Source organism: Mercurialis annua, linkage group LG3 (assembly GCF_937616625.2).
Source record: "Mercurialis annua linkage group LG3, ddMerAnnu1.2, whole genome shotgun sequence".
Taxonomy (NCBI): domain Eukaryota; kingdom Viridiplantae; phylum Streptophyta; class Magnoliopsida; order Malpighiales; family Euphorbiaceae; genus Mercurialis; species Mercurialis annua.
In genome coordinates, this window is record NC_065572.1 from 1,615,644 (window position 1) to 1,627,701 (window position 12,058).

Consider the following 12,058-nt stretch of genomic DNA (forward strand, 5'->3'; position numbering starts at 1 on the left):
TTTGAGAACAAATTGGGCGTTTGGTCTAGTGGTATGATTCTCGCTTCGGGTGCGAGAGGTCGTGAGTTCGATTCTCGCAACGCCCCTTCTTTTTTCCAATTTTTCGTAATTTATATCTTCTGAAAGTTCATATAAAGCATAGCCTTTTTAAACAAGAAAACTGAGAGATTAAAATGGCGAGGTCAATAAAATCATTTAGCATGTTAACAGCCCTAGTTTCATTGCTATTTGGATTATCTTCAGTTACAGCAGACGACGTCGTTGTTATCACCGGTGACAATTTCGACAGAATCGTCGGCAAAGATCGTAATGCTCTCGTCGAGTTCTACGCTCCTTGGTGAAATACAATACTATATCATCTCGCTCTTTATTACTGTTTTTATTTGCTCAAAATGTGACTGAATGCGACGACGTTTAGTTTCAGAGTTTTCAAAATGTGATTGAATCCTCAGTAACTGCACGTTGAGATGTGATTTTGCATGCATTCGATCCTTTAATGTATTTGAATTTGTTGGATTAATTTTCTGATAAATTAATAGGTATATTTTTGGATGTTTTTGTTTTTTATTTACACAACAGGTGCGGCCATTGTAAGAAGCTTGCTCCGGAATATGAGAGCCTTGCCACAAGTTTCAAGAAGGCAAAATCTATTTTGATTGGGAAGGTCCTGCTATTTTTTCCAGTATTGTAATTATTTTATCGAAATCAAAAACGTAATTGCTAGTTTAAGAATAGGAATGCAGCATTCTCATGAGCATGAATCATTTGTTAATCTTGATTGCACAACATGGAAACTTTTGATGTTTTTTCTCATGATTATCCGTAGAAAATAGAAATTAAGTTTCGACTCTGTATGATCACCTCTTGGTATAGGTGGACTGTGATGCTCATAAGAGCCTCTGCAGCAAATATGATGTATCTGGATACCCTGCTATTAAATGGTTTCCTAAAGGTTCTTTGGAACCAAAGAAGTGAGTACATTGCTCCCAAAAATCCTATTACTTTATCTTTCATAGAAGTCGCGATACACTAAACTTCATTGTAATCTGATGTAAATGATGTTTTACAGGTATGAAGGTGCACGCACTGCAGAATCCCTCGCTGAATTTGTGAATACTCAAGGAGGTACTCTCATGATCTTGTTAATTTACAATATGTGAATGTGCTGAACTTACTATTTTATGGACTAGCATTTGTGTGTTATTTTTAAGCCCTCTAAGTTATAAAAGTTTGCTAGATTTATCGACAAGTCACTTCATTTTTCATTGGATAGATTGACAATGCTTTTTCTGAAAACTACTCTGTCTCTCATAGTCAATCAAGTTTCCGAGAAGACTTGAGTATGAATTAACTTTAGGATTCTTTAATTTGTGGTTTCACACTTGCACTACTCTTGTAACATCTTTATTCTTGTCTTCGTCGAACTGCTTTTGGTGGTAACTGAAATTTCATTGCATGAGAAAAGGGATGTATTTGCATTACTGATGAAGGTTTCTGCAATTTTTTTAATTTTTAAGTTTATCATACTTCTCCTGGTGTTTCACTTATACTCATCCCTAGAATTTTGATTTTCTTGTTTGAAAGTGATAGCTCTCTTTCTTTTTTGGGGTGATACCAATGACGGTAGTTGCTCTGAAACTTCAGTTTGCATCATAATTTTGTAATTTATTCTCTTCAAATGTAGGAACAAATGTAAAGATAGCTGCTACGTCTTCAAACATACTGGTACTAACACCAAATAATTTCGATCAAGTTGTTTTGGATGAAACAAAAGATGTTTTGGTCGAGTTCTATGCACCATGGTTTGTATTTCCGTAATGTTGCTTACACATGTCCTTTAAGGTTTGTTATTGATCCTAGATGTCTCACAAAATGTTGGCTTAGTTAAAGTAAAGGCCAGTATATGGATGGTTCAATCGTTGGCATCTGGCCATTGTTACCGTCTACATTTATGACTTCATGCCGAAAATGCCAATAAAGTGAACGATTTATGTACTCTCTCACACTTTGTTTTGTTTTTATTTTAATTCTTTTGACAGGTGTGGCCACTGTAAACAACTTGCTCCAGTAAGTTCTTATTTTAATTTTGTGAATTGTTGTTTCCTGCATCATTTGTTTAACAAGACTCATGCTGTGATTGTCACCTGCTTGTCTTTTGTAGACTTATGAAAAGGTCGCTACGGCATTTAAATTGGAGAAAGATGTAATCATCACTAACGTCGATGCTGAAAAGTATAAAGATTTGGCCGGGAAGTGAGTCCAACAAAACTACATTTTTGTCTTTATTTCTAGTGAGAGTGTTCACTAAAGTCAGAATTTTATCATCTAAAATAATTTGTTATATATGATGATGTAAAGGTTGACATCTAAGGAACTGAAAATGCAGGTATGGTGTAAGCGGCTATCCCACTCTGACATTCTTTCCAAAGAACAACAAAGCTGGTGAAAACTATGGTGGTGGACGGGATTTGGATGACTTTGTAGATTTCATTAATGACAAATGTGGCACCAGTCGTGATGGGAAAGGACAACTTACTCCAAAAGTAAGCGAGATACATTTATATACATGCTATTTTATTCTCTTAATTATGGTATTCAAATGCGTTTGTTGTTGATGTAGGCTGGTATAGTTACTAGTTTGGATTACTTGGTCAAAGCATTTGTCAATGCTGGCAGTGATGAAAAGAAAGCATTCCTTGCTCAGATAGAAGAAGAAGTTGAGAAGCTTAAGGGTGCAGCTGCAAGGTTAAATATCCTGATTTTATACCTCGTTTATGGAATTAACAATACTTATAATGTATTCATCAATTTAGAAAATAGAACTGGGATATATTCACAAATTCTTGATACTCTAGCACAAGCCAATTGATTTTGTGCAAGATGAGTTCCGACCCCACTATTTGTCACTTGGCCCAACACTTATAGAGCTCATGGAATCTCTACAAATCTTTTATTAACTTTTCGGTTTTCCTTTTCGTTTCATATCCGGGCTGATTAATCCTGTCTTTATTATTTAGATATGGCAAGATCTACTTGAAAGCTGCCAAGAATTTCGTGGATAAAGGTGAAGAGTATCCCAAGAATGAGATCCATCGGCTTGAGCGCATGCTCGAAGAGGTGATCATATGTGATCTCTTATGGTTCTCCTTTGGTAAAATGACTTAAATGTTTCATGTAAATTGTTTGAATCACTATTCACTCTCTGTAAAGCTGGCATATAGTTATGGACATTCCTTCCGTTTACTACTTGATAATTCTAACTTTATATTTAACCCTTATTCCTCCACTTTTGGGACTCTGTTAAGTTTAGGGATGTAACATTTGGCTGTGAGTTTTTTTGCCTGTCACATTTCCAATTTTATAAAGCATCACCTCTTAAAAACAATTACTATACAATAAATAATTATATCATGAATTTTGGTTTTGATATGCATGTGCAGTTCACCGACATGACTCCTAAACTATTTTGTGTTTACAGTCAATCAGTGAAGCAAAGGCAGACGAGTTCATTCTGAAGAAGAATATTTTGTCAACTTTTGCTTGATCTACATAAGAAGCTGCAAGTATAGTCACATCCTTGCTTGGTTTGGATCGCATACGCAAACCTTTTACTGGCGACAAAGTCCGAGCGATGTTCAGTGCTGGGAAAATACTATTCTGGTGCAGGTGTTGGCATCCGAAACTATAAAAACAGTAGAGAATTAAATGATAAATTACTCAATATTTCACATTGAAATTTCTGAAGCAATACTTTATTTTCATGTTATTATACGAGGAAGTAGTAAATTCAGGATGATTTATGACAAATTGCTTAGATGAAATAACTGTGCTGTGCTAAATTTAGATTCGTACTTGCATAAAGTTGGGCTTGTCTGAGCACAGAACGGAAATTTTTGCTTGGTGTATCTTTGTTAACAATTTATCGTTTTCTTTTTTGTTGTTTATGGAGTGCCTGTTGCTCTGGCCTACTAGTCTTTAATCACATACGCCCTGGACTGTGGCATGTGGCATGTCGGACACTGTGGGGCAACCATCTTATAAGGTACTCTCTGTTAAACCTCTACTTAAATTTACAAAAGTACATTAATTTATTAGGTTTGCTGCATCATTTATATGGGATGGAAGAAGAAGATGTATATTTAACCTATGATCACTTGCATGCAAGGGGTGTGCAAAAACCAAATCAAACCAAACAATCAGACAGAATCGAAAAATTTGGTTTGGTTAGGCTTGAAAGTATAAAAAAAAATCAGTTTTTATGATTCGGTTCAGATTTGGAAGTTTTAGTTCAGTTTTCATATAAAATTATAATTGAATCGTTCCAGGAAAACTAAACCGAATTAAAAAAAAAACAATTGAATCGACTAGTTCCGCTTGGTTTGAAATTTTTTACATCATTGTAAATTTGATTCAGTTTGATCTTTATAAAATTATAAAATATAGTTTGGTTTGATTCGAACGGAATGTACTCCACTATTTCCATGTAGGAGTGAAAATGAAAACAAATTTGGTTCGGTTCGGTTTGATATTGTAAAGTTTAGATTTTTGGTTCGGTTTAGAACAAAAGAATCAAACCAAAATATACAAATAAAAAAACTGACCCACCTGGACGGTTTGGTTCGGTTTAAAAAAATTAATTCCTTAAAATTTCAGCTCGGGTCGGTTCTGAAAAAATAGAAAATTTTAATTAGGTTCGGTTTGAACAAAATGCACACCCCTTCTTGCATGTCATTCCTATTTTTGTATCATCAAAACTTGATTACTGGATTATTAGCAAGTAGAAATTGTAGGGTTTGTGCTTACTACAACATAAACATAAACAATTCTTATCCTAAGGTTTCAACTTTTTTTTTATCTACTCTGACATTTCAAAACAGTAGAAATTGACATTTTTGCTGTTACATTAGAAACTAGAAAACATTCATGATGTACCCATCAAACCCACATTAATCATATTGCTAAAAGGGAAAGAATCTAAATAAGTAAAACAAAAAAAAAAAGTGAATGCAGAAAATAGCTGAGAAGTGTAGTTAGATAGTGATTGAACAATATATACATATGTAGATTTTTTAGAGACTTTTTTGGTCCGACCCATTACTTACCATAATGATTCTTGTAATATCATAGAATTATGAATAGCAGCCCATCAACAATAATGGACCTTATTATGTAGGGTGGGGGACCCTGATTTAGTACTCCCTCATCACTATATATTAAGGGGCCGTTTGGTTTAAGGTTGGGAATGGGAATCGGAATGGGTATGGGAATGGGAAGGAATGGGAATGGGAATGATTGTTTTCATTTTTTGTTTGGTTCAAATTAGTGTAGGAATGGGAATGAATAAAGTTTAATAAAAAAATTATTTATTATTTATTAAAAAATACTTTTTTTATTTTTTTAAATATTTTTTTATATAAAAAATAAAAATATTTTAAAAAAAATTAAAAAAAAATTTAAAAAAATTTAAAAAAATATTTTAAAACAATAAAAAATTATTTTCGAAAAAATAAAAAAAAATTATTTTCGAATTTAAAAAAATTATTTGTAAAAAAAAATTAAAAATTATTTTTAAAAAAAAAATTAAAAATTTATTTATAAAAAAAAATTAAAAATTATTTTTTAAAAAAAAATTATTTAAAAAATATTAAAAAAATAATTTTAAAAAAATATTAAAAACGTTTTTTTTATTATTTTAAGTATAATTTTTTTAAATAAATATTTTAAAATAGTTTTTTTAATAATTATATATTTATTATTTATTATTAAAATATTTGTAAAATTTTGATTCCCATTCCCAAAAGTTCATTCCCATGGGATAAGGGGGGAATGGGTGATTCCCATTGAGGGGGTAATCACATTCCCATTCCCTAGTACAATTTCACAAAACAAACATAAACAATGGGAATCATTCCCATACCCATTCCCATTCCCCCCTTTTTATGGCGAACCAAACGGCCCCTAAAATTATTTCTAATTCCATGGAATTTGTTTTTGTTCTCTTCATATATCTGCATCAACATATTTATTGAATCATTCTTATTTTTAGTAACCCATATATAGCCTAGGATTCCTACAAAAGCACCTTAATGGTATTATTGGCTCAAATGAATTCTACGGAATTTTATGGTATTCATTAGTGGTTTACTTAGAAATTTGTTTAGTTACTCTATTTTTTTAGATTTTATAAAATTGATTATATGATTATATCAAATGAATTATTAAATAAATTGGTAAAATTAGCAAACAAAGGGTAAGAGAGGAGAAGGATAATGAAAGAGAGCAAAAGAAAAGTGTCTTTGTAGTTCCCAAGCCAAGCCTAGTACTTGATATTTTGAACATAATGCAAAAAGAAGCAACAAAGATTCGTTTCACTCATTCACAGTGGTGGAACTTTTTTTTAGTTTTTTTTGTGTGTCAAAAATATGATTTCATTCATATATGAAACTTCCACTAAAACAGTCTCAATTCTAACCGCATAAACGGGTCATAAATTACAAAATCTTAGGATTACTCGACAAAAATCTGTGTCAACTAAAATACAACTCCATTTAAAAATAAATCTAGCCAAAGTGAGCACAATTTACAAATATAAAATTACAATAAAAATATTAAAAATTTCAAATCTATTACAAATCTAAGGAATTATCATTTAAACCGTAAAAATTAATCTGTAGTATTCTTCCAAAGAAGATGCTAGAAATTTCGTGTTTCAGCGACATCCGTTCTGGCCGGTTTCTAGACGAAGGACCATCAAGTGATCTCGGAATGCGAATCATCGGAGTAGAAAATCTTGCATAGCTCTTTATAAAGAGAAGAAGAAAATCAATAAAGAATAGAAATCAACAAGGCAAAATTCTTATAATAACTAGTAATATATGGCAAAAACACCATTTATTTAGAGTAGAAGTAGAGAAAATGGAGGATAGGGAGGTGATTTTGACATAAAATTGGCTAAAATCACCTCCCTGTGGAGATTAGCGGCGCTCGACTAGGGTTTAAGAGAAAAACATTGGATAGGGTCTACTTGGATGTACTATTGTTTTAATTATATTTCATATGATCATTTAGTTTACATTGATTTTCCGGCAATCTGAACTTTATGTCTCTCTAGTCTTGATTTCACCACAAATCCTACCTCCTTTTAATTATTTTTTAAAAATATATGACTCATCAAGCTTACCTTAGGTTGCATGTGGTACTGCCTTGCTCGTTCAACTTCGCAAAAATATATCAAAATTATTCGAGATTCTGTTTATGACCAAAAAAAATAAAAACAAACTCCAAATTTGTTGAGTGTTTATCACATGCAATGGTTGTGGCATGTCATGTTTACAACAAATTAATGAGCATTTGCCATATAAACTTTTTTAATTTTTTTTTAATCATTAAAAATTCCACATGACTATCGCACTATTAATTTATTGCACAAATTATATGTTGCAACGGTTACATTGTAGTATAATTTTATGAATTTGTCAATTTTGGAAAATTTACGCCGTAATTTGATGTTGATCTTTATGGTTAAGGGTGTAAATTGATATAATATTGATAAGTTGTGGTTTTCTTTAATCATAACTCATAAACTTTAACTTTTTTGATATTTTGAGCCAAAAGATTAAATGACCCTTTTTTTGGCAAAAAGAAGTTAACCAAGTAGGGTGGTGGTAATAATGCAAAAAGAGCTTAGTTTTACTACAAATTATTCCTTTTAGGACTATCAAAAGGGTATTATCATATACTAACCTCAACTCAAAAAGGTTGATAATGAGATTGCTAGTGGTGCAAAAGCTAGAAAGCTAGAGTATTTCATAAGTGCTTTTTTTATTCACATTCTCAATGAATATTGAATAATGATAAAAAGGCCCTCACATAAGAATCCAAAAAGAGGACCAACAATTTGCTTAGGAGCTATAGAATGATAACCATTATATAGTTCCACAAAATAAAATAAAAACAATAATATGAAGATCATCTTTGTCTCATCATCCCCAACTCCTTTTATGTCATTATCATTATCTCACTATCTTTCTTTAATGTCAATTTCTAGGAGACACTATGACCCAACAAAATATACATCAAGATTACAAGGCCAAATTACAATTTCATTCAAGTACTACATCCAATCAATAGGTGCAAAATGAATTGAGCTTTAAACAAGGAGATTATAATTTATCATGGCTCTAAATCTTCCAAAATTATCAAAATGAAAATATATCCAAACTAACATGTCATCCAAAGATTAGAAGGCTGGGGGCCAAGCTAGATAAAACCAAAAATTGCCACAATAACTATTTCATGGAAACTGTGGGAGAAATGGGACCTCCACTACCTAATATAACAGGGTTAACTTATGTCTCTCCACCATGTGTATTCTATATTATTGGTTTAATAATCCAATTAAGATCCTGTTTCATAATAATGCAATTATAGGCACCACACAGCTTGTAATTAGGGTTTGCATAAATTGAACCGAATAATCAAACTAAACCGATAAATTCAGTTCGGTTTAATTTGACATTACAGAAAACCTCAATTTTTCCGGGTTAGTACATAAAATTATTTCACTTGACATTAGTGCAAACCAAACTAAAAAAGTAGACCAAACTGATTATCGATTTGAATCGAATACACACCCTACTTGTAATAATCTCAAGTAAATCTAACTCGGGTACCATGCAAATACCATAAGCTGTTTTTCCCCAACCATAAGTAATATAGATTGAGTTTTTTTCTACTCTCAAGGAGGTTTACAGTTAAAAACAAGAAACCCTATGAGAAGAGTACAAAAATTACATGGATTAGAAATAAATTCTCTTTTCATGAACAAAAAAGAGAATACAATCCAATGATAAATACACAAAAGATAAATCACAACATAAAAATACACTAAACTATAATAATTATACTAATAATATGAGATCTGTACAATTTTGTTTACTTAATAATGAAGGATTTAGTTAAGTTTTACCTTGATGAAACTGGATTCAAAGCTCTAGCAAATCCATTCATGGCACCATAACCTTTAGAGCTAAACCCTAAGCAACCCAATAACCCTTGTCTGTAAGGCAAAAAAGTCTTCTTCCTCATCTCCTCAGCTTGAGCTTTACTAGCTTTATAATGCAACTCATGAGGTGAAGTTGGTACCCTTTTTTTTCCTAATCCATTCACTGGTTTCTTGCTTGAACTTTGATGCCCAGAATTTGCTTTCATTTTCTGACTATCCAAACAGAAATTATTACCCTTTGAAGGCGTTGCAGTAGTGTTGATGGGTTTGTTTTTCTCTTTTGCTGGTGAAAATGAAATGTTGGACCAGAATTTGTTGTTACTACGCCCTTCACTCTTACTTCTGTAGAGAAAATCTTTCAAGAAAACCCATCTTTTCGAGTTCCGACCAGCTGATGAAGATCGCGAAGATGATCCGGAACACGGACCAGTTGTTACTTCCTCTTCAAGATTGTTCTTGATGGTAACATTTTCTTCTTCCAAATCAGAAATCTCATTGATTTTCTTGATTTCTTTTTCGTCTTCGTCGAATTCATACGAACTAGTACTTCTTAAAGGAGACAGAGATCTAGTTCTTCTCCTCAAAGATTTATCCCGCATTCTTAGATCTCGTCCTCGTTTACCAAATCTTGAACCCTCGTTCTTGATTTCCGTACTATTGTCGTCGCTGTTATCGTTGTTGTCTTCTTCCTCATTTTCAAGATCCATTAAAGGAGCAAGAACTTGAGGTCTTTCCAAATGTGAAGACAGCTTCATCGGACGGATCTGACCGTTCAAGAACAACTCATCCGCCGAGCTCATTGACGGCCCAGATTGACCTAACCCGGTAGACCCGTGTCTAGCAGAGAACTCAAACTCATAACCATGGCCACGACCATGATCAGGTGAAGAAACAGCTGAAACTGAGTAAGTTTTAGCTGTAGTTATAGCAAAATGCATTGGACTTGCTGGACAACTATAAAAGAAACCGCCGTTAATGGCTCCGGCTGAATTACTCCGGCCCGGGCTAGACGGCGCAGAAACATAAGGGGTAGAACAATTACTATCAAAATCATCAGCAAAGAACTGGTTAGGTTCTTGGGTAGTGAACATATTATTTTTTCCGCCATTGTTAGGGTTTTGAAAGTCTTGTGCTGAATTTTTTTTTTGATTGTGATGAAACTCCATTGTTGGGTTGAGTGAGAGGAAATGAATGATGAAGATGGTAATGGTGAGAGAGTGAAATACTAAGATATTTAAGGAGTTGGGAAAAGTTATGGAAATACCCTTGAACTTGTGATTTTATATCGATTTAGTGCCAGTCTTTTCAATTATCATTTACTGGAAATTGTGTATCTTATCTAAATAATCATTTAGATTTAGTTGTTCTGCCTCTTTGATTTTATAACAGCTTTTTTTTTTAATTAAGTGATGATGATGGACAACTACTTCTAAAATTACAATAAATATTCATGTCACTTTTTCTTTATCTTAATAATTATTGTGATTTGGTTTTAGTAATTTAAATCTCTCTCATATTTTTAAATTGATGCCACATTTTTCTTTTAAAAGTTAATATAGATAAATAATTATTGCTAAACTACTAAGTAACGCTAGTCTTTTGTAAGCTAATCGAAACTATAAAATAGACGATAACAAATTATGGGAACACTACGATTGTTTGCTCCGACGTTCAAATTAGTATAAATTAAAAAAATCTAAAATTTTATTTTTAATTTTTTTATATATATAAGAGGACATACAACCAATAAGGGAAATTCTTACTTAGACCCGGTTCATGAAAAATTCATGCATCTATCCAATAAGGTGTTAGAGAAATAAAAAAAAGAGAAAATAATAAAAAGAGAGAGAAAATTATGTTAGATTTTCTAACACCTTATTGAGTAGGTCCATGGAAAATTTATGGATCAGGACTAGGTAAGAATTGTCATGACGCATAAAATATTTTGTTACTAAAGAATCTATATTTTGTTACTAAAGAATTGTCATGACGCATAAAAGATAGAACTTATTATATGCAATGTGAATAATAAAATTTATAATAATTTAATAGATGTTTACTCATGGTTTTATTCATGGGTGATTTTTTAGATTTTTTTATATAGAATGGGCCATAATTTTTGTTACTTCTCGAAATAGCCGAAACATCTCATGTAAGTTTCGAGAGTTTTTTATTTTTGAAACGTTTTTAAAATGAGAAACATAATTTTTTTAAAATTATATGCTGCTTAGAGCATCCCAATGGACTCTATAAAATTATCAAACTCTTTAAATTAAAGAGTTTGACAATAAATTAGGAGTCCAATGGACTCTCTATTCTTTATATTTAGAGTAGAGAGTGAAAGTGGCTCTCCACATATAGAGAGCCATTTTCACTCTCTACTTCATTTTTCAAATAGTAAAATTTTAAATTTTAAAAAATAAAATGGTTATTTTTACTTTTAAATATTATATTTTTACTTTTAGTCAAAAAAACTGAATAAATAAATGAATAAAAAATTAAATTAATAAAAATTATTTTATTAAGATTTAATATTTTATTAATATTTTATATAAAAACAATATAAAATAAAATTTCATATTAGAAAGGCAATTAATTTAATATTATTATTATTTAATATTTTTATTTTATTATTAATTATTAAAATTACATATAATAAAAAACTGATATTAAAAAGTCTATTGGAATAAAATTTTAAATATCACTCTTTATCTTTAAGATGCTCTTTATTTTATAAAAAATGCTCTTTATTTTAAAAAATACCATTGGAGATGCTCTTAGAGTTAGCTCACATAAAATCATTGTTTAGTTAGATCGAGTTTACTCTTAGTTTAGATTTTTGTATTTTTTATTACAATTATGTATTGTTTATTTATGTTGATTGAATTTGATTTTATGAACTTTGTAACTTTTCTATTTTTTGCATTTGTTCGAAAGTGTGATATCTTCATTATAAATCAATTTTTTTTGTAATTTCCATTTTTATATCTTGCTTTAATTGGTCAAAATTAAATAATTTGAATAGATATGGATATCTATGCTATTTTTAATAAT

General features: G+C 31.1%; 2 protein-coding genes and 1 non-coding gene across 3 annotated transcripts; 2 read left to right on the forward strand and 1 right to left on the reverse strand.

The window, feature by feature from the left end:
- Positions 1 to 14: 14 nt before the first annotated feature.
- Positions 15 to 86, forward strand: TRNAP-CGG (transfer RNA proline (anticodon CGG)). The gene has a single exon. It is a non-coding gene; the product is annotated as a tRNA-Pro (tRNA).
- A 14-nt stretch (positions 87 to 100) lies between these two features.
- Positions 101 to 3,932, forward strand: LOC126673502 (probable protein disulfide-isomerase A6). The gene is made up of 11 exons (XM_050367672.2): positions 101 to 337; positions 580 to 664; positions 874 to 971; positions 1,070 to 1,125; positions 1,685 to 1,802; positions 2,040 to 2,067; positions 2,162 to 2,253; positions 2,387 to 2,543; positions 2,621 to 2,745; positions 3,018 to 3,117; positions 3,479 to 3,932. The coding sequence occupies exons 1-11, from the start codon at positions 174 to 176 to the stop codon at positions 3,542 to 3,544; spliced, it is 1,089 nt and encodes a 362-aa protein (XP_050223629.1). The 5' UTR covers positions 101 to 173; the 3' UTR covers positions 3,545 to 3,932.
- Positions 3,933 to 8,753: 4,821 nt separating this feature from the next.
- LOC126673501 (uncharacterized) lies at positions 8,754 to 10,240 on the reverse strand. The gene has a single exon (XM_050367671.2). The coding sequence runs from the start codon at positions 10,168 to 10,170 to the stop codon at positions 8,965 to 8,967; it is 1,206 nt and encodes a 401-aa protein (XP_050223628.1). The 5' UTR covers positions 10,171 to 10,240; the 3' UTR covers positions 8,754 to 8,964.
- Positions 10,241 to 12,058: the final 1,818 nt, after the last annotated feature.